Here is a 23136-nt window from a genome sequence, read left to right on the forward strand (position 1 = left end):
ATATTAAATTAACAGAAAAGTGGTTCAGGTATAAATAAGATCTTTCTCCATTTTGCGTCATTTTAATCTTCAAATTTATCAACAAAGATATAACGTGACCGATATAACTGCATAAGTTTAAGTGTGGTTTATATAAACATACAGTTCAGCGGTTGTCATAAGCAAAAATTTATTATAAAGTACATTTAATATTTATGGAGTTATTCAAAACCTCACCTACTATAAATTTATTAGATGTGTAATCATTAATAACGTAGTTGTTATTTTATGAAGACGACTGATCTTGTAATTTATCAACTTTTGACACTAATAATAAATTAGTTTGAATTTATTATTTCATTATAATTTTTATAAACTTTACATAATTTTAAATACCCTGGTAGTACAACACAGGGATAATTTATTGAGGGAATTTAATTTTATTTATTTAAATATTGGTTATGGATGAATTGATTTTTCCATTTAGATATTATTTACATTAAACAGGGAGAACAAAATATTTAGATAAAAATTACATTATACTGTACACGAAACATGCTATTATTAACACGTACACTGTACATCTCTAGTATGGTTAATGTACCGTTTATAATTGTTCGGTATATTTCGGGTATCTCCGTCGGGAATCGCCGGTTAGATCGTGAATTACTAATCACGAGCGGTACACAGATGTTTATGTGTCTATGAACTGTTGTCCCATCAGTCGTTGCTAGCTGCTACTCGCAATACCATTACGAAGATGAGGGAAATCGTGCATTTACAGGCCGGACAATGTGGAAACCAAATTGGAGCGAGAGTAAGTGAATTAATTTATTTTTCGTAATAATTTAATTTTTATATAAATAACTATAAATAAAAAAATAACTTTTGTTATTTTTCATTATGTTTTTAACAAAAAATAAATCTAGGGTTCATTGTGTTGTGTTTTGATTCTGTTCTATTCGTTATGTACTATTAAATGCATTATGTTAATAAAACGTGTCGCTGTTTGTATTAAGTATTATTTATTCACTTGCATGCTTACAAATAATTTACTTGATATTATACCTGATTATATATGTACATTAATTGTATATATTTTTAATACAATCTAATTCAGAATAAATTTGTACAAAGAAAAAAGTTGTTTGGTCTGATATCAAACAAAAATTGATCGGCTGTATACATGAAATCTGTGTTTAGGAATCTGGTTTAATGTAAGCATAAATTTAACATTGGATTTAAATATGTGCGTATATATTTTATATTTATATATACATATCCAAATTTTTCCCCGCCTTCATAGCATCTTTTGCAATTACTGAACGAATTTTTAAATAAATAAATATTTTTTTAGAAAACTATATATATATATATATATATTACATAAAGTCAAATTAGGAATATACATAGATGACCTATTCCAGAAATTAAAAAAAAGGGGACTTTTGCATGAATAATTCAAGAAAAACTGTTGCAAATCTTGATTAAAGCCGTGTCACTAAATACAAAATTATTTATTTAAAATATATTTAAAAAAACCGCAGTTGGTTTAAAGTTACGTAAAACAGTAGTATAATAATAAATAAAAATAATTATTTGATTTAATAGCAAATCAAATACTTAAGATATTAAATAAATAAAATGAAATATAAAAAAACAGTTGCGACAAACTGTTTTTTAATTAAAAAAAAAAAAATTATTTTGTTTTTTTAAACAAACCCTGTTTACAAAAAAAAACTAATAATTGACTAAAATCAAATCCGAAATTTATTTTACTTTCGATTATTTAATAATATTCATCATATACTTGGAAATTAGAATACTAAAAAAAACAAAAAAAAAAAATTCTTGATATAAATAAAAGAAAAAAGCCTACCTCTGACGCTGAGCAGGTGGCGTCTCGGTATTTTGTACGGAGGTTCCGGGTTCGAATCTCGATCAGGTACGGCATCTTTTCAGACGCTACCAATTTTCACCGGATTAATAACCAAAGCTGTTGATGCCTCATAACAAAAACAAAAGACAATGATAAAATAATAACTAAATAAACAATATTTACATGATATAATTTTTTTAACCATGTTTGTAAATAAAATATAAAAATGATCAAATTTTGTATTGGGTAATCCCAGTTGAAGCGGAAAGTTAATTAATTAACTTTCAACGTTTATAAATTTATAACTGTATAAATATCAACTATATAGTTTAATATTTTGTGTAATTAGACTCCCGCTTATTCGACTAGGTTTGTCTAAAACAATATTATTTTATAAAAAACAAATGAAAATACTATTGTTGTGTTTTTTGCATATATATATCAATTCTCTTTTGTCTATATTTAGGACCATATTTTTTTAGATTTTAGTTTATTTTTTCTTCTTTGTATATGGTTTTTAGATAGTTTTTTATTTTAAAATTTAGATAAAATTAATAAAAGAAATAAACAATTTAGAAACGTATTATTAAAGAATATATTATCAAGAAATCTAGTTTGTTTAAGCATCGGCTAAATTATAACCTTTTTGTTTCTCCAGGCCCTGTTTTTTGTTTTCAGTGAAAAACATATTTAAAAACGTACAAAAGGCGAGAAAGTTTTGTGTATTTCTATTTAGCTAATAGTTAAACCAGATAAAAGACGGGACTAGTCATTCATCATAGTATATATATATATATATATATATATATATATATATATATATATTATATTACATTATTGTTTAAACGGCCAAGTTTATTAATTTTTTAAATGTGTTATAGAAGGCGTTATAAGTAATATTATAAATAATAATTTTATTAATATCATTTAAAAATATTTTTCTAAGAAAGTAAAATTATGAATAATTTTAAAGGTAGTAATTATAGACTGTTATTGCAGTGTTTTGTTTTACGTTATACCATATTAGGAGACTTATTAACGGGGTCATATACATTAACCCCCGTTAAGTTAGGGTAACATACATACATAATACATACATACATACATATATTCATTTAAAACATTGACATTTATGCGGGTGAAGCTGCGGGCAAAAAAATAATTATTCTCTATTAATTAAATTTAATTAATATCATCTGGCGAACGCGTACACACATATATATTGCCAATTAGATTTTATCGTAACTGTAATGTGATGTTGCATAATACTGATTCAGTTCCAGTTTGTCACCTTATAATGGAATCAAAACACCGATCTTACCGTGGTAACTTTATTGTTAGGATTCAATTAATAAAACTTTCTTAGAAATTATTGCTCTCATATTTTTCAAGATAAACTGCGGAGTAATAATTGGATATTCAGTCAAATTTCTTTTGAGTCTTTATAATTTATTATACTTCTTTTTTTTCTGTAGATTATCGGATATGATATTTTTTGTTTTATGCAAAATTAATCGGTCATGTAATAGAATTTATGTTTATTTTTTTATTGCTGTATTTGTCCTACAGATATAACCCAATAATATTTAAACCGATATTGCTATAAAATTTGCAGATTATACTAAAATTTTCCCGGAAAATCTATGTTTGATTTGTTTTGAATAAACTTAAAAATAAGTTTAAAAATCTTTGTCGTGTAGACACCACATGAATTTCTTGTACGCCTATTAAATTACTTATATATATATATATATATATATATATATATATATATATATATATTTTTTTTTTTAAATGAAAAGTGCATTAAATTTTATTTCATTAATAACTTACGATATTTTTATTCTTTTTTTTTTAATTGCTATTATTGAATTATTATTTATCGTAAAAAAACGTTTACAATCACAGGTTAATAATTATTGATAAATCAATATATTTAAATTTAAAAAAAAGGGAACTGAAGTCTGATTCGAACCGATGTGTCTTCCCAAATATTCAAATATTTCATTAATTATTTTTATCAGGCTATAACTTGTGGAACCGATGAAAATAAGTACCACTTATGTATATTGTTGAAAAGCTTTCGGTAATAACGTATTAACGCCACCGCAGCTACAGCTTTATTTAAAAACAAAGTAGTCAATCAGATTTCGGTGGAAAATGAACAGTCTCTTTATTAATTTTAATGAATGGTTATTAATTTATTTTATAAATATAATTTAACCAAACTTAACCTACGCTCGCTTCGCTCGCTAACCTTGACTAATTAACAGGAGTGTTTTGATTATTTAAATAATAAATAATTGTAATAATTACTGAATTTATTAAATAAATACTCAAAGAATTACGGTGTTAATTGGTCAAGATTACCGAGCGAAGCGAGCGTAGGTTAAGTTTGGTTAAATTGTATTTATAAAATAAATAAATATAAATAACCATTTATTAAAATTAATAAAGAGACTGTTCATTTTCTACCGAAATCTGATTGACTACTTTGTTTTTAAATAAAGCTGTAGCTGCGGTGGCGTTAATACGTAAGTACCAAGCTTTCAATGAGGGCTTATTACTGCACTTAAGTAAAAGTCCAAAATCGATATTCTAATCAAAAGGGGAGGTACATAATTAGATGTTATAACAGTCCTAAATCCAAAATTTCAACATCCTACGGCTAATCGTTTTTGAGTTATGCGAGATACATACGTATGTGCGTATAGATGTCACGCCGAACTAGTCAAAATTAATTCAGGGATGGTCAAAATGGATATTTCCGTTGAAATCTGAAAAGCGAAATTTTTCGCGATCACAATGCTTCCTTTACTTCGTATAAGGAAGTAAAAATTGAAAAATTAATGAGAATAAATTTTTGTAACCTGTGATTAGCAAATAATGTAATAAAAGTTCAGGACATTTTTTGTTGGTGAAAATAAAGAAGAAAGTTTATATAAACATGAAAGTATTGGCTGGCGATAGTTTTTGCCGTGATTTTTATGCCTTCGGTAAAAACCAGACTGTAATTCTTGGGATCCAAATTAACATGTAAATTTAGTGGTTTTATATGAAATGTGACCTTAAAAATTGAAAAACATAGGTCCGGAAGCTACTTATAGTATTTTTTGAGAAATCTAAAAGACAAAAGATTGGTATCGAATAACATATTATTTTATTTTTGGCGTAAAATAACTTTGTAAAATGAGTAATAAACGTTTTATGAAAACTTATAGAAAATTTAATTCTGAATAAAGTGTATGAATTAAGTCCACAGATTTAAAAAAAAAAAATTATTTTTATTATTTTTCTAAAATATTTAATTCTTTTGTTTTGTAATATTAAACATTTTCCTTTCGTTTAATACCTAGTTAAAATCTTCCATATTTTGTTTTTATAATTAATTTCGAAATTCTTAAAAAGGAAAAAAGTATGATATTTATTTAGATTTCATAAAATTGCTTAAAATATCACAACAGCTGTTTTGGTACACAGTAGCTTCCTCAGGTTATACAAACAGAAACATTCTGTTTCTTTGATTCTGTTTGTATCACCTGCGGACAGTACTATGTACCGAAACAGCTGTTGTGATTTTTTTAACAATTTTGTGAAAATTTAATGTCATATTGGTATTTTTTTAAATTTTTTTTAATGGTTTTCATCAAGTTTTCACCGATTATTCAAAATTCTTACGTTTGTATTTAATGTCTATGAACTTTATTATAAATCAAAGCGAAATCTTTGCGAAACGATTACGAACCGTTTCCGAACGTATATTTATATGAATTCTCTTCCTAATTTTCACCATTATAACGTCCTAAAAGTTTGTTATATTCTTTTTAAATCATTTTGTATATATATTTGTAAAAAAAAATTTAGAAATTTAAAAATGGAACTCCAATTTGAACCGTTTTTTTTTTTTAATATGCCTTGAATCCAGTTTAACAGAATATATAAACGAATAATTATTAAAAAAAAATTATTATATTTAAATTTTAAAAAAATTTATGTAAACATCTTATAAATTTTTTTTGGAGAAGTTTCAAAACTAGTAATTAATTTTTTTTTTAATTTCCACATAGTTATCTCTATCACAAACCAAAAAAAAAAACTATTAAATGAGTAAAATATAACCCTTTTGCAACTCATGACTATTATTTCGACTCATAGTGAAAAGTTAACTGGAAGGCTTTTAAGATTGTTAGTAATAATGATATTCAAAAGAGATAAAAATTCTTCCTTCATAGCTTTACTTTACAAATAAAAAAAAATGTTCAAAATTTTACATTTTTCAACTTAATAAAGAAATAATATGCATAAAAAATGGTGTAAAAATAATAGAGAGAACAGCCTACTGCCTACTACTTGGGTTTGATGTGGAAAAGAATAATTTAAACATATTTTTTAATAACGATCTGCTTGTTAAAGAAATTAATTGGACCATATTCGGTAATCGGATACCACTCTTTTTCAAAAATAACAATAAAAACACGAATTTTTACATTTATATAACAACAACCAAATATTTTTTTTTTTAAATAACAATAATCTTATTTATTACTGAAAATAAAAATAAAAAAAACAAATATTAACTATAAATATAATCTAACCAAAATTAACCTTTCTTTTTCCTGTTTAGCCTCCGGTAACTACCTATTAGATAATACTTCAGAGGATGAACGAGGATGATATGTATGAGTGTAAATGAAGTGTAAGTCTTGTACATTCTCAGTTCGACCACACCTGAGATGTGTGGTTAATTGAAACCCAACCACCAAAGAACACCGGTATTCACGATCTAGTATTCAAATCCGTGTAAAAATAATTGACTTTACTAGGACTTGAACGCTGAAAGTCTCGATTTCCAAATCACATGATTTGGGAAGACGCGTTCACCACTAGACCAACCCGGTGGGTTAGACTAAGTAACATTGATCTTTTGATTATTTAAATAATAAATTCAGTAAATTGCAATAATTACTGAAGAGACATTAATTTCTACATTTGCAACATGTATCGATCCAGGAATTAAAATCATATCAGATTTATGGAAAGCGTATGATTGCATATAAGATTTAGAAGGTATGAATTACAAGCACGATACAGTAAATCATAGCGAAAACTTTATCGATCCAAAAACTGGTGCACATACCCAAAGTATTGAAAGTTTATGGTGGCGAGCTAAAAATCGCAATAAGAAGGAATGTAGCGGTAGACGCGAGTTTTGAATTCGTATTTGTATGATTTTTTTGTGGCGAAAGAATAATAATTATTCTTTAGGGAAAATATTACGCGACATTTGTGAATTTAATTTAGATTAGCTTTAGAATTTAGTAAAGACAAATGAATAAGTAGCATTGTCTTTATTTATTGTTTATTTCTAATATATATATATTGATTACTGAAAAAAAGTGATTTTTTTTTTTTTTACATATCTAAAAAAAGAGTTAGTGGGTTAATAAAAAGTATGTTTGGGAAGTTAATTTGGTTACTAAAAAACAAAACAAAAAATCGGGATTATTTGGTTACTTCAAAAAAAAAAAAGGTGGTACTAGCTTATCGAAAAAGGACCAATTAATTTTGGAGGTGTCTTTTAAATTTTTTTTATTCAATCAATCAATCCCCTGGCTTGTTCCCTGTTTGGGATCAGCCCTCCTTATACTTCTACGTCATTCTTGGTGATTTTGTGTCATTTCTGGCGTTAAAGCCGTCGTCAGCATATCATTATGGATAGTTCGCATCCAAGTAGTCGGTGGGTGGTCTGTGCCACTCTTGCCACCCTTTATGGCTAAAACCTGTCGGTTCATATGATCTTAACTTCTACGCATTACGTGTCCAAACCAGTGTAAACGGCTTTCCCGCATTTTTCAGCTACTTTAAAGGTCCCTCGGATGTACTCGTTTTGGATTTTGTCAAGTCTCGTAATACCACTTGCCCATCGCAGCATTTTCATCTCTGTGACGTGCATATTTTGCTCTTAGCATTTCCTTATCCCCCAGAACTCAGATCCATACAGCATTGACGGTCTAACGGTTCGCTTACACACGGTGCCTTTAGTTCTAATATGTATTTTGGCGTCACAGAGGACCCCAGACAGCGACCTTCACTTGAGTCAGCCTGACTTGATTCTATTTTCTAAATCTCTTTCTGTGTTTTCCCCGACTTTGACTATGGATCCAAAGTACTTGAACTCCTCTACTTTATTTAAGGGAGTTCCTTCGGTAGTAGGTACTGCCTGAGTGTTGCTGTCGTCACAAGAGAAACTGCAATGCATGTTTTCAGTCTTTTTGTGTCTAACTTGAAGGTCACTGCTTTCCAAAGCCGTACACCATCTGTCGAAATTGTTTTGGATTTCCTCTATTAAAACCACATCTTCTGCATATTGCATATAAAAGTGTCCATGGAGCCAGTTTCTGGAAGTCTTTTTTGATGTAATTCATGACAATGTTGAAAAGCAAGGGGTTCAGAGCAGATGCTTGGTGGATCCCTATCTTGACCTCAAAACTATCGCTTGTACCCAGTGGTGACATCACTCGTGTTGTTACGTTATTATACACGTCTTGTACGATACTGATGTATTGCACCGTTATCAGTTGGGCATTTATTGCTTGTCATATGAGATTAAATTATTTTTTATTAGTTAAGAAAATAAATAAATGTTATATGTGAAGCAGAAAATTTGTCTAACTGTGGGTTTATATGTAACAGTATCACGTGAGAATCAACGACCGATTGCTTCCAAATTTTTAGGAAACATTCGTGTCATCCCAGGGAGGGTTTTAAGACATAGATTGAGGCCCTAGCCCCCTTGGCGGTGAATTTGTGAAGTAAAGATGTTCATTAAAGAAAAAAAAACATTAATCCTTTTATGGTTTCATTATTATACGTTTGTCACCTTTCAACAGAAATAAGTTATGCATTTTTCGTCGTCGAAGGTATGTGTACTTTAATTACCATAGTTACTATTATTCAGTCTTTCGTAATTAATTTTTTTTCAGGTTTCTATAAAGCTTGATTATTTTAATTATTATTTATCAGTATTCTTGTGACAATCATGAGGTTTGTGAATACTGAGGGGGTCCAGGGGCTGGAACCTTCTGGCTAGACGGTCGAGCGAGCGAAGCGAGTCCCTACCGTCTAGTAAATAATTAAGAAAATCAGTTTATGATGCATTTGTTAATAATAATACTTTTTAAATTTATTAGTGTTAAATTCGATTCAAGGCATATAAAAAAACTCATTCTACTAAGAGGAAATTGGAGCTCCTTTTTAAAATTTCGAAATTTTTATTAAATTTAATAAAAATTGTAGAATAGTTAAAGTAAATTCTTAGCAGCTTTTAAAATATTTTTAATTAGGATTTCAATCCTTCCATTTTAGTAAAAACTATTAACTTATTATGATTTATTTAAAGATACAAAATATGGAAATCTTTTATAAATTTCAAGCAGTTCCTTCAAGTGGAAACTATAGTTTAATGATTTATTCACTTGGAAAACATTTAAGAAAAAAAATTCAACAGACAAAAATTAAAATTTTAACGAATTTTTTTTTGAAAACTTTTTCTAATTTTGTATCACGAGTTCTTCTTCAAATAATAAATAACAAAATGGTCGCGGAGTACGACAAACTGGTGTCATTCCAATTTTCTTCTTTGAATATAAACTTAGTATAATCATAGACATCCTTTTATTTACCCCTCCTGGTATTACTTAACTTAGATTTTTATATGGGATCTCCGGTGTATGGCTTACTTTGATAACCGCTTATTAATGTATATACTATAAAAGAGTAAATCATTGTGTGTGTATGTGTGTGTGTGTATGCATAAGTTATAAACTTAAGTATTATTTGCCTTCTTCAACAACTGAATACCTTACTTGGTAAAACATTCCTCTAAAACGACAGAATGAATCAACCGAACGTGAAATGCATTTATTAGAAAACCGTTGCAAATAACAGTAAATTTATAGAATAAAATAAAAAATAATAATAAAAACGAAATAACAATAATAATAAAAAATCATTATTTTAAATTTATTTTTTATAATACGATATTGTAATTTTGCTTTAAAAATTTACACATTAAGATCATAAATAACATCTGTCTTGCAAGTTTTATTTAACTTTTCAATTTGATTAAAATCTGATACTTGTTTCGATATTTATTACTATTGAAGAGTTGTTTTCTAGATTTATTTAATTAAAATTTTCATATAATATTTTTTAAGTTTTTCTTTATCATTTATCTATAAAAAAAATACTTTGTTAAAATTATTAATTTACATTCCTGTGTAAAAAATTGTTTTTTTTTTAAATTAAAAAAATACTAGAGATGATTATTCCCTCACAATATTAGAAGAAAAAAACCAAATTGTAAAAATCATTCTCAACCCTTTGCATGATGTTTTGGAAAAATGTACCCCCATTTATTTCTAATCTTATTCATTTTTTTTTTTGTAATATTAAAATGTTATTGTAAAGGAATATTTATAATATTAAATGATTAACATATTACGTAAGAAAAGTTTTGCAAGGGAGTATGAAACGGACATTTTTTAACATTTGTAAAAATTTCCGCAATTTGAACCTGAAATTCTGGATTAAAAAAGCCAAAACGCTATATCACCGCTAAAGAAGTCACGCGGTTATTTTTTTATTCAAAAGTTTTCTTTCATATCGATTTGAAACAGAGTTGAAATGTTTAAGCACATTAAATTTTTAAGCACATTGTGCTTAAAAACCGTATTCGGTTTAACCGAATAAATAATAAAATGTCAATACAGATAATACTTTTTAGTATTTTTTTTTTGTCTTCAGTCATTTGACTGGTTTGATGCAGTTCTCCAAGATTCCTTATCTAGTGCTAGTCATTTCATTTCAGTATACCCTCTACATCTTACATCCCTAACAATTTGTTTTACATATTCCAAACGTGGCCTGCGTACACAATTTTTTCCTTCTACCTGTCCTTCCAATATTAAAGCGACTATTCCAGGATGCCTTAGTATGTGGCCTATAAGTCTGTCTCTTCTTTTAACTATATTTTTCCAAATGCTTCTTTCTTCATCTATTTGCCGCAATATCTCTTCATTTGTCACTTTATACACCCATCTGACTTTTAACATTCTCCTATAGCACCACATTTCAAAAGCTTCTAATCTTTTCTACTCAGATACTCCGATCGTCCAAGTTTCACTTCCATATAAAGCGACACTCCAAACATACACTTTCAAAAATCTTTTCCTGACATTTAAATTAATTTTTGATGTAAACAAATTATATTTCTTACTGAAGGCTCGTTTCTTCTGACCACTACTGAAAAAAATAACTAAACCACTTTGATAATCCTTTCACTGACTAAACTAGAAAAGGAAACGGACAAGGAACGTTCCGTACACACGCGGAGTAAGAAAAAATACCTTCTACCACCACGCCAGAGTTGGCACTGCGGAATAAACAGTGCTCTCTCTCTCTCTCTCTCTCTCTCTCCCTCGCAGCCTCGCGTGCAGGTTCTTATGTGCGCATACGAACAACAGCCAAACACCACTCCTCTGGAACTGTGAAGTGCACATTTCCATACAAAGATTTTTGTATCTTTTTAATATACTGGGGAATGGCTACTGACATTAAGCTTAAGGATTATATATTTTACAAGTATAAAGAACGAATTAAAGAAAAAAGGACTCATTATATTAAATTTTATAGATAATATCAAGTGTAAATAGAAGTGCTGCAGTTCCACAGTGCCTATACGCGAGCCGTGATTGATTACTCCATATTTGCTGATTAAAGTATGGGATGAACTCTCCTATCGGCTGGATGTGTGCTGTAACGAATGGTGGTCACATTGTACACTTATAGAAAAAAAACTGTTTGTGTCGCTCTTTCATTCGCATATAAATTATCAAAGTAAAACTTAATAAATATTACATTACTTTAAAAATCCGATATTCATTTTGAAACAGAAGTACTTTAAATAATTTTTTTTAAAGTTATTTTAAATAATTATTTTCTTATATTTATTAATTCAGTAACAAAGTTATAAAATTATGGTAAATTAAAAAAATTAGTTAAAATTTCTTTTTTTTAATTTAGTGTTGCATTAATTTATATTACCTTGATTACTTTTAAATCAAAGTAGTAGAAATTCTACTATAATAATTTTTTATAAAAAAAACCGTTAAATATTACAATCGAGGATGCATCGTCGATAAAATAATATTTAATTGTGATTCGTGATGTAACTGTTCATGAGAATTCTTATCGTGGCGTCGACCACTTTACTCAACGTAGGCTACCCAGACAGTTGTTGCTTTTAATCTACGTCCTTATTTTTATCATTATTCATTTTTGTTAACTAATTGTTTTTTAATTAGTTTTAATTATTTTATTGAAGATTGTTCTAATTAAATGTTTCATTTTAGAATACTTTTTTTTACTACAAATTAACTATATTTGCTGTTAATTGAGTTTATAATTACATCAGATAAATTTTATCTATTTTATTTTTTATGGACATTGTGATATGTACAACCCATGTTTAATAAAATTGGATTCACTAAAACAAAAATTACCTGAAAATTATTAGTATATGAAGCAATTTTATTATTGAATCTTGGACCCGTTCGGATAATAGATTGTTGAGTTATAAAAGATGGGGGCAAATATATCTCGAAAGAAGATACATTTTTACGAAAATTTTTTTGTCTCGAACAATTAAAGGAGAATATTTACACACTAAGTTTTTGGCTAAAAGAAAAAAATCCCTTTCGGCACGCCGGAAGGCGGAGGTAAATTTCACCGGTGCTAAATAGGGGATAAAAAAGATTTCCACCTTAAAGTTAAAAATAAATTTCAAACTTACTCAATACGACAATCGTTGTATGTGAAAAAAAAGTGTCACATGTTTAGCATACGATAAGCCTCATCTTCTTACAATTCCAGCAATATTTTGGTCATCCCTTGCCGTAAGGGTTGGTCATACCAAAAATTGTTTCAGACAAAAGTTTTAGGTAATGTTTACAGGACTAATCACCATTTTAAACCGATTCGATGCTGTGCCTATTAAGGGAGGTATGCTTCTTTTTCTCTTCGAAATCCCATTTTTTTAACCTCTTGGGTCAATGGTTGGTGATATCAAAAACCTTTAGTTTACTTAGATAGGTTTTAGGGTCTCATCCAAAAAATAGAAGGAACTTTAAAAGAATTCGATATTTTGCTTAATAAGAAAGTTATAGCGATATTTTGTTTTTTCGAAAAAGCTCCCCCATTTCCACCCCTATGGTTTGATTTTGTCCATTAACGAACTTGGCGGAGTTTTGGGTCGTTATATTTTATGTATCAATTTGAAAGTGATTGGTGGAAAATTACGGCAGTTATCGTGCCTACAAGAAAAGGAAATATATATATATATATATATATATATATATATATACTTTTGAACTGACAGTGGTTTTGGGGTCTTCGGGATGTGCAACGTAAAGATATTTGGTTAACTGGCATTTCTCCCACCACCATTCGGTCGCCCTAGAGCATAGACGAAATGTTCCGTGCCAAAAACGGCTACTGTGCCTCTAAAATCGGTTTAGCGACCTAAATCCTAAATGCTCCTAATGAGCTACCTAACGTGCGTGAGCGAATTAAGCAAGGTGCCGTACAGCACCCGCTTAAGTGTCCCAATCGCTCACTTGTCAAACATAAAACTAAATCGGGGAGGCGCACCCCTTGTTTCCATTTAAAACTAAAAGCGTATCATTAAATAAAAGACAGCAATTTAGGCTGCCACGCCTCGGTCGCTGTATGCCAGCTAGTACCTGTCCACCATTTAACAGCGCTTGGAGCTGATTTGGCAGATGGCCAGCCATATTCTCAAGGTTGGTTTCCAGCAGCAGAACTGTAGGAGTCCAATTTACATTTAATACACCCTTAAAATTAACGATGACGGTTGAACATAGCAACCTCATCGAGAAACTCCCACACGGTCCGACAATGCGGCTCTCGCCACACTGACTCGCCGTTTGTGAGCGGCCAAGTTTCCTTTTGACCTCTAAGTGCCAGGGTGGCTCGGTCTCTGGCCTCCCCAAGAGCAGGGCAGTCGTACATCATATGTACATTCGACTGGACCTCCCCGCAGTCACACAACTCATCAGCCACCAGGCAAAACCGAAACAGATATTGGTTCAAATTGACAAGGTTGATGAGCACCTGGGCACCCGACGCCCTTAAAAACGAACTCGAGGCATACCATCCCCCCAGATCCTGTATAAAACTATACAAGGATCTTCCCTTAGTCGTGGTGTGCCATTCAAGCTGCCATGCCTTCATCGCGAGGCTTTGTAGCCTCTTCCGCAGACGGGAGATGGGCAACTGGACGAAATTTTGTTCCGGTGCATTGTGATCACCGTTCCGCTCCGGTTCTGGCCCGGCTCGAAACCGCATCCCAAATGCCTCGGCCTCCCGACCTCTTCGCAACTTCCACATGACTGCCCGAATTTTCACCACTAAATCGATTGGGAGAGCCTTCCCCAATACAGTAGTAGCCTCGTAGGAGGTTGTTTTAAATACACCAGTGCATACTATCATGGCTCTGCGCTGGGCACTCCTTAAATTTTGAAGTAGTGCTCTATTTCTTTCCAACCTATGCGGCCGCGTATGCGATCATACTTTCGAAGACGCCTCGGTACACCAAGTACATTTGGCGGCCCGACAGCCCGTAATCTTTCCGAGCAATCCTTCTAAGTTTGTGCATCACAGAGACAGCGTCCGCCGGAACTTGTTTAATATGGTTACTAAAAAGCAACTTATCATCAAACAAAACACCTAGGTACTTATGAACCCTTACTCGGCTGATTACACAGCCTTTATACTTAATGTGGGGGTTTCGACTGCATGATAATTTGTCTGCGCCCTTTAGAAGCATAAACTTCGTTTTGGGCACAGAAATTTTTAAATTTTGCATGTCCATCCAGCCTTCGGCGGTTGACAAGGCCGCCTGCGCTCTGCTTTCTAGCTGTGGCCATGAATCTCCACGAACTAAAAGGAGACAGTCATCGGCGAAAGCCTGGGCCGTGACTCCTTCTGGGAATGTCAATTCCAGAAATCCGTCAAATACCAGGTTCCACAGCAGGGGGCCGAGAACGGAACCCTGCGGGCTTTCCCTGGTGACGGATTTTTCCACAACTAGGTGCGCATCCTTAAAAAGAGCCATACGGTTAGACAAATAGTCTCGTACCACGGCCTGTGTGCCTTCGGGAACATTGCGGCGTTACAAAGCATAGAGGACAGAACTCCAACACAAGGAAGGAAATGCTGCCTCTATATCAATAAAAATAGCCAAAACGTATTTGCAGTCGGCGCTTTCCACCTCGGTAAGAGCATTTAAGATGCAATCCTCGGTGCCACCCCTTTCATGAAGCCATACTGGCCTCGATTTAGAATACAGTTCATATCGATGCTTTCTTCGAGCCGTTCCACAACCAGCCTTTCAAGCAACTTGCCGAGAACCGGCAAGAGGCTGATGGGTCGATAACTGCCGAACTCACCAGGATCCTTTCCAGGTTTCAGGAGTACCCTTACCAAAGCCACCTTCCAGCAACCCGGAAAGCAGCCCCAGCTTAGGCATCCCGTGAACAGTCTGCCGAGAGGCTCCCTTATGACAGGCAGTAAATGATGGAAAATATCCGGGTCAAGCTGGTCAATCCCCGGTGCCTTCTTTAATGCCATTCGAGAAACCACTCGGTCTATATCTTCGGATTCCACGGTCCGAACACCAGGGAATGGTGTTTCACCCGCCCTAACGCCGATTTCCGCTTCACCCTCCGGAGCATCTGGAAACAGAGTATCCAGGAACGCCCGGCAAGTCGCCACAGATGTTATTGTGTGGTCACGACCACCTAACCCGCATCGAATACTGGACAACACGTGCAATGGCTTTGGCTTGTAACAAGTCTTTGCGAGCTGCCAGGGATCGCGTTGTAACTCGTGCATGGAGTCTTTCCAAAACTTGAGTTTGGCTTCCTTGATGGCGTGAACATATATATTACGGGCACGCCGGTAGATCCGAAGACGCTCAGCGTGCACGTGGTTAACGATTATCCCCGTTGGGGGGCAACGCTGGTACCTTATCCGCGCGGACCTCACTCTTGCGCGCAGCACGCTAAGGTAAGAGGACCACCATTTCTTGCCGGGCCTCCGTCTGAGGCATATAACGTAAAGATATGTCGAAATTTTCCGAAAGCCGAATCGTGGTACCCATTACAATAGGTAGCTTTCTTACAAAATCTGCTAAAAATTGCAAAAAAGGCAGCGCAAGTTTAAAATTTTGATTATCTTTTATAATTCTGATTGGACTGTCCCGGTTCGAGTCCCAGACGTCATAACATTTTCTCATGATAAACATTTTTATATAAATGAATTAGATGCACTAGACGTTTAATTTATTTTTTAAAGTCCATAAACGGAAGAGGATATGAAAATCTTTTAATATTTAATTTTTATTTTAATTAAAAATAATTGAACCCTCTATTTCATAATTAAAGACATTAATTTATTTGTAATATAGGATTGAATTCTTTAATCAGATTTAAAGAAAAGAAAACAAAAAACAGATTTATAAAAGTTTAAAAAGAAAATATATTTATTAAAAATAAATAAATTTTATTAAAATATTTTTACTTTATCGATAGGTCAATAATAATTAAAACCCATATATATGTATATATATATATATATATATATATATATGTATATGTATATTTTATTTTTACTTTCCTATGTGTAAGTTGAAATTTGTTCCAACTAGTGAACTACGAGTATAAACAATCCCCCCTCCCTCGGGACCATGGGATGAGGATGATGTGTTTGACATATAAATGAAGTGTAGACTCAGGCCTACCATTCCTGAGATGTGTGGTTAATTGAACCCCAACCATAAAAGTACACTTATATCTAGTATCAAAAAAAAAGCAACTAACTTTCACTAGGATTTGAGACTTAGAACTAAAAAATTTATAAATTGGAAAAATTATTTTTAAAAGTTCAGGTTTTTCACGACTGCCCAAAAAGGAGTGTAAGATATTTAGGGTGTATGTATGCTTGTTCTACCGTAGCAGCTCAAAGCTGAACCGATTTAGCTGTATCACTCCGCGTTGGAATTCTTTATGTACCGGGTGTCGTAGGCTATATATATATATAAATGTATTTTAAAAACTTGAAAACAAAATTATACTATATACAAAATTATCACACACACGCTCTTTAATTATCCTATATTAAAGAGCAATGTTTGTTAGCAGTGGCTTTTTTGCAGTCGTGTTTTTTAATTTATAATATTTATTTCTTGTTATTAATAATAAAAATCATAATATTTATTGTTTTGTAGAAATAATGCACTATAAAATTACGTAGTATCTGCTCCTAATATAAATAGAAATTTAAAGAACTAGCCTAATCTTATGCAGTTAAAATATTAACAGAAAAACAAAACAATTTTACAACCTTGTTATCTGTTTTAAATATTAAAGGTCATAAAAATAAAAAATAAAAAATAATTAATACTATCAAAAAACATAAAAAAATTTATTATGAATCTAATAACGCAACACTTTTTTTTTAACCAAAAGAAATAAATTAAGGATACTACCTTTTTATTAATCGTCAATTTTTATAACTTAGCACAATAAATTAATTATTTTTTATAATAAATAATAAAAATATATTTATAAACCAGTCTGTTAAATTATTTCTATTTTATCTGCCAATATAAGATAAGATTGTTACTAGTCATCAATAAATCGAGGATTTGATTCCCAAAAAGGTCTGCATTTTTTTTATCATTCATTTCATTAACATAAAACTAAATTATTTCTAAATAGGTTGCTTGCCTGTTGCAAATAAGATAGATAAATAAGTAAATAAAGATAATAATAAATCACAACTGGTATAAAAATGAAGTTCAATGTACATAGGTTATTAATATATTAGCCGTTTGGAAAATGAGATCAAGGTCGTGCAGTCTTTCAGTATGAAAGTATAAAAATTATAAACGTTCTGCATACTTGTTTTATTCCAGTCTACTTTTCCATATACCAATTTGAATACATACAAGGAGAAAATTACGATGTTAAAGTAAAGATAATAATAATATTTTTTTAACTTTTTTCGGGTGATCTACCTACCAGAAACTGGTAGGTGGAACCCACTGGGTTGGTCTAAGGGTAAACTCATCATCGTATATCAGCTGATTTCGAAGTCGAGAGTTCTAAGGTTCAAATCCTAATAAAGATAGTTACTTTTATACCGATTTGAACACTAGATTGTGGATACCGACGTTCTTTAGTGGTTGGGTTTCAATTAACCACACATCTCAGGATTGGTCGACCTGAGAATGTACAAGACTACATTTCATTTACATTCATACATATCGTCCTCATTCATCCTCTCAGTAAAACCTTACGGTAGTTCCGGAGGCTAAAATGAAAAAGAGAGATATATTACTGTGGTGTTCCAACGGGGTAATTTTAATAATTTTTGTTTTCATAAAAAAGAGTGGATTTAATATTTGCAAATAAAATCAAAGTACCTCCTTTTACGTTACTTTAATTATTATTACCTTCCTTCAGAAATTATGCAATTTGTCTGTTTCACTCTTAAAATACAAAAATTAAATCATTACAAATAGTCTTTGTTTAGGAAAAAGACGTTTCTTCCCACACAAATTTTATTCATTACGATAATCTGGGAGTCTCCAATGATTTAAAAGCCAACATTTTTTTGATGAAACAAAAAAATAAGAGTAATGAGATTCAGTTAATTGCAACTTTTTTTTTTTTTTTTTTTGTTTTACCTCCGGGGTCCGTAGTCAAGCAATTAATTCCGCAGAGGATGAAATGATTGTTTTGTTACGTGTGTGAAAAATGCCATGCCTGACCGGGATTCGAACCCAGGATCTCCGGGTGAAAGGCCGAGACGCTACCACTCACGCCACGGAGGCCGGCATTTAATTGTAATTTAGTAACCCTTTTTGTAATTATTTGATTTAATCTCTTTATTTTTGGAATCAAAACTTTATTCATCCATGAATTTGGATATAACCATTGCCATAGAGGATTTTTAATTACGTTTCATACATTTTCACAATATTCTCGTAATTTTTCGGTTAGTCGTCAAAATTATATAACTTTTCTTAGATACATAATTAATTCATAACACAGTGTTCAAAAAGTGACGCAACCTTATTTTGACGCAGCAGAAAATTGAGAAAGTTACAGTAGTTGTTGAAACTGGCCTTTATTATACGATTCACATACTTGAATACGACGTTGCATGCTCTTAAACACATGTTACGTTTGTTGAGGAAGTGTAGCGACACATCGTTCTATTTCGCTCTGAAATTTGGGAATGATGTGAGGATGAGTTTTGTAAGCGGGATCCTTAAGGTATTCTCATAAGAAAAAGTCAGAAGGGAATAAATCAGGATACCGAGGGGACCACAACCCCTTGGAAATCACTTGTCCATAAAAACACTGATTCAAGAAAGTCATAGTGTTGGCTATATAAGGCGTAGGATTGTCCTGCTGAAACCGTGTGAACTCTAGCCGGTCTGCAGATACTGTGTTTACAAATTGTTGCACCATCTGTATGTAGCGTTCGCTGTTCAGTGTGCTATGAAAGAATGTCATGAAGATTCACCTACGTGAAATCGCACGCCAAACACCCACTTTTTTCCGTGCAGAGGAGATTCGTGCAGCTGATGTGGATTTTCCGTACACCAAATACGTGAAGTCAGTGTATTCACGTATCCATCAATGTGGAACCATGCCTCGTCAGACCGAAATCAATAATCGATTTCTTCTCCATTCGGCGTTACAGTTGACATGAACACGCTGACAGAAAGCTTCACTTTTCCATTGTCTGCAAATAACAACTCGTGAACTCCACCAATTCCGTACGGATGCATCTTGAAATACTTGCGCAATGCCGTGTGGCCACTACCAACGGAGAGACAAGACCGGCTGATAGGCGCCGTACACATTTCTTGGGACTAACAGAATATGCAGCTAGCTTGTCGATCAACGTTTCTGATGATGTTAGCACGTGGCTGGATCTGTCACATTCCCTGCCTCTTGGGACTTATCGTATAGCCGCTTGATGGATGACTTGTTTGGTGCAGCCACACCGTACTTTTCTCTGAAGGCATTCTGTGTCTGGGCATAACTGGCACATCTAATGTATTGGGAGACAATGAATATTCTCTGCTGCATTGTGTAACCTATTTTTCCTCAATTAAACCAGCAACAAAAGAAGGAAACGTTCTTCAATAAAGTTGCGTCACTTATTGAACACTCTACATTAGCTTGACCGTTGAAATATTTGAAATCTAAAAGTATGAAAAAATTTTATCCCTAGTCGTGATTTGAACTCGAAATCTAACGAACGAAAAACAGAGACGCTACTAATTTTCCATTGAGTTCATTAGTTGCCTAGCTTAAAGTAAAGGCGCCGCACTCGAACATGTTAAGGAGTGAACCACTCGTTGATAGTTTTTGGAACCTTCCAAAGGTAATTCAGTTCGAACAATTGCTGAGCGAGTAAATTTAGATGTTTTGTACTTCTTTTCTTTTTCGGCGACAGCATCCAATATTAGTTCAATACTACAACTCGAAACAGTTGTTATGAAACTCAAAATTAGCTAATTATCACAATAGATATTTGTTTGGCAATAAGTCATAAAAACGAGTTTAAGAACTCGTTTTTATGGCAATAAACACGTTCTTGAAAATGTTTGTTCAATTGCCCAGAAAAAATGTAAGCCAATTTTTTTCAGGTTTTTTTATTAATATAACCACGCGTACGGTTTTATATGGAAAAGCAGATGAATCAAATGATAGGTACAAAACAACAGACCCTCGCCGAGAATCGAAATTGAAATCATCTGATCAAAAAACCACATTTAAAAACATTGTACCAACTGGTTGGTCTATATGAAAAGAAGGGATGTTTATGGTAAGAAAAAAAATGTTATTACCGTACATTTTTATGGGAATTTGTTTGTTGAAATTGCTAAACACTGGTACCGTTAACTCACCAGATTTGAAACAGGTTTTTTTTTGTGATTTACCCGTTATAACGTTCTTGTAAATATTTTTCAAATGCAGTTAAGTAAATTCAAATGATAACTTATTTTAATATATTAACTCCATTTTAGAAACATATATTTCTTTTTAAATTTAAACGACTGTATGCGTTTTTATAAAAATTTTCTAATATAAATAATGAAAGAAAATACATTTCAAGTAACCTTTATTTTGAGTATTGACCTTCCCCCTTCTGGTAGCAGTTAAGAACTTTACGATCAAAGAAACTTAAATTCAGCAAGTTTATGTACAATATGTATATAATATTGGTTCAAGGCCTTCGAGGCAGTCAGACAGTTACTGCTGACATGATTTGATAATAAAATTAAGCACCGGTAATAATTTATCGCTTTAAATGTGACATTTACTTAGTTGACCTGCTTATCGGCTATCATTACAGATACATCATTTTAAGTAAAAGTTTTCTTAACATTAAATTCCATAAATAAGAATTATGTGGCGTAAAATTCTCAATTTCAGACAGATGTAAAATCCCAAATATAGTTATTACAAGGTAATAAAAATATTATGCAGATATTTAAAAATTTTTTAATTGTAGTTAAACTAACTTGTGTGTAAAGTAGGCTATTTAGAACATAAAATTTAAAGTGTTACTGATTTAATTACCATATTAAAAAAAAGTTGGCAAAACTAATAAAATTTTCCCGTATTTATACAAAGCTTAAAGATAAGAATTTTCACTAATATTAAGGTTGAAAATTATTAACATCTATAAGTCATTATTTATTTTCTTAGAAAAAACTATCAAAGAAAAATGATCATGAATCTTTGAAAAACAATAAAACTGTAAGTAATTTCGATCACAAATAATCGTCAATCGTTAACAAAGCATAATTAGCAGAAAAGTATAAATCTTGTTGAATAATTGTAAAATCAGAAACAAATAGTATTTATCAACTTTTTTTAAAATTAATTAGTGCTAAAGCACGGTTTTAATGATTATAATTAATTGTAAGGAAGCTGTATCTGACTTAAAAAATATATATATGTACAGTACTGGGACTTAATCATCAAATAATGATTTACAATTTTTTAAAAATATTTCTTATATTACAAAAACTTAAGACTTTTTAATTAGACTTAATTTTTCCTTATCTCTTAATTTAAATAACGTGTTTTGCAACATGTTACTTAAAAATGTATAAAAAATGTAACTTTTAAAAAATTCTTGCGCAGTTCTGCACAAGAAAATCGACTTTTCGTTATTTTATTCTGCATAATATTTTTGGTATAATTTTTTGTGCAAGAAATTTATAAAAAATAAATTGAATGAGAAAACAAAAAGAGGTTTAATTTTCTATTTATTGATTTTAAGATTAAAATATATTTTCTGTTTGTAAGAAAATTTAATTATTATAACCGTAATAATTTGATGAAATAATTAAAAACAACGAGTAGATCCTTCACATAACGTTCAAGTTTAAACTTAGTTATCACTGTGACTCACTGCATAAGCGCGTACGAAAAATACACCAATATAAAGACAACATAACCTCAATTTGAGGTTATGTTGCCTGTTGTCGATGTTAAATTGAAACCCACCGGGTTGGTCTAATTGTGAACGCGCCTTTCCTAATTAGCTGATTAGGAAGTCGAGAGTTTCAGCGTTCAAGTCCTAGTAAAGTCAGTTATATTTACACGGATTTGAATACTAGATCGTAGATACCAGTGTTCTTTAGTGGTTGGGTTTTCAATTAACCATACATCTCAGGAATGGTCGAACTGAGACTGTACAAGACTACACTTCATTTAGACTCATATATATCATCCTCTAAAGTATTATCTGAAAGGTAATTACCCTACTGACTGAAATGCGCTAGAACTCCATCGTGATGAAATCACATATTTATAATTAATTGTGGAGGTAAAATATGTAGAAGATTTTCGGCAAATGGGCAAGATGATTTTGTAGATTGACAAAACCCAAAAGATAGTCATTAAAAATACCTGCCGGTATGTTCAGAAAAAATCTTTGTTGATGGCTACTTTGGAACATACCATGAGGATTCTTGTCACTCCAGACACCAGATTCGCTGGTTGTGATATTTTTGAATACCATTCCAATGAAAGAAGCTTCAATTTTACATTGTTAACATGATCAGTAGTAATAGTCGCTGGGTAAAATTATTGAAAAGT

General features: G+C 31.6%; 1 protein-coding gene across 1 annotated transcript in view; it reads left to right on the forward strand.

Moving 5' to 3' along the window:
• Positions 1-686: 686 nt before the first annotated feature.
• LOC142317254 (tubulin beta-1 chain-like) overlaps positions 687-23136 on the forward strand; it is a 160325-nt gene continuing 137875 nt past the window's right edge. The window contains exon 1 of the mRNA XM_075353661.1: positions 687-796. Within this exon, the coding sequence (XP_075209776.1) occupies positions 740-796 (57 nt within the window). The 5' untranslated portion in view covers positions 687-739. The remainder of the gene's footprint in view (positions 797-23136) is intronic.

This window comes from Lycorma delicatula, chromosome 1 (genome assembly GCF_047948215.1).
Source record: "Lycorma delicatula isolate Av1 chromosome 1, ASM4794821v1, whole genome shotgun sequence".
Lineage (NCBI taxonomy): Eukaryota > Metazoa > Arthropoda > Insecta > Hemiptera > Fulgoridae > Lycorma > Lycorma delicatula.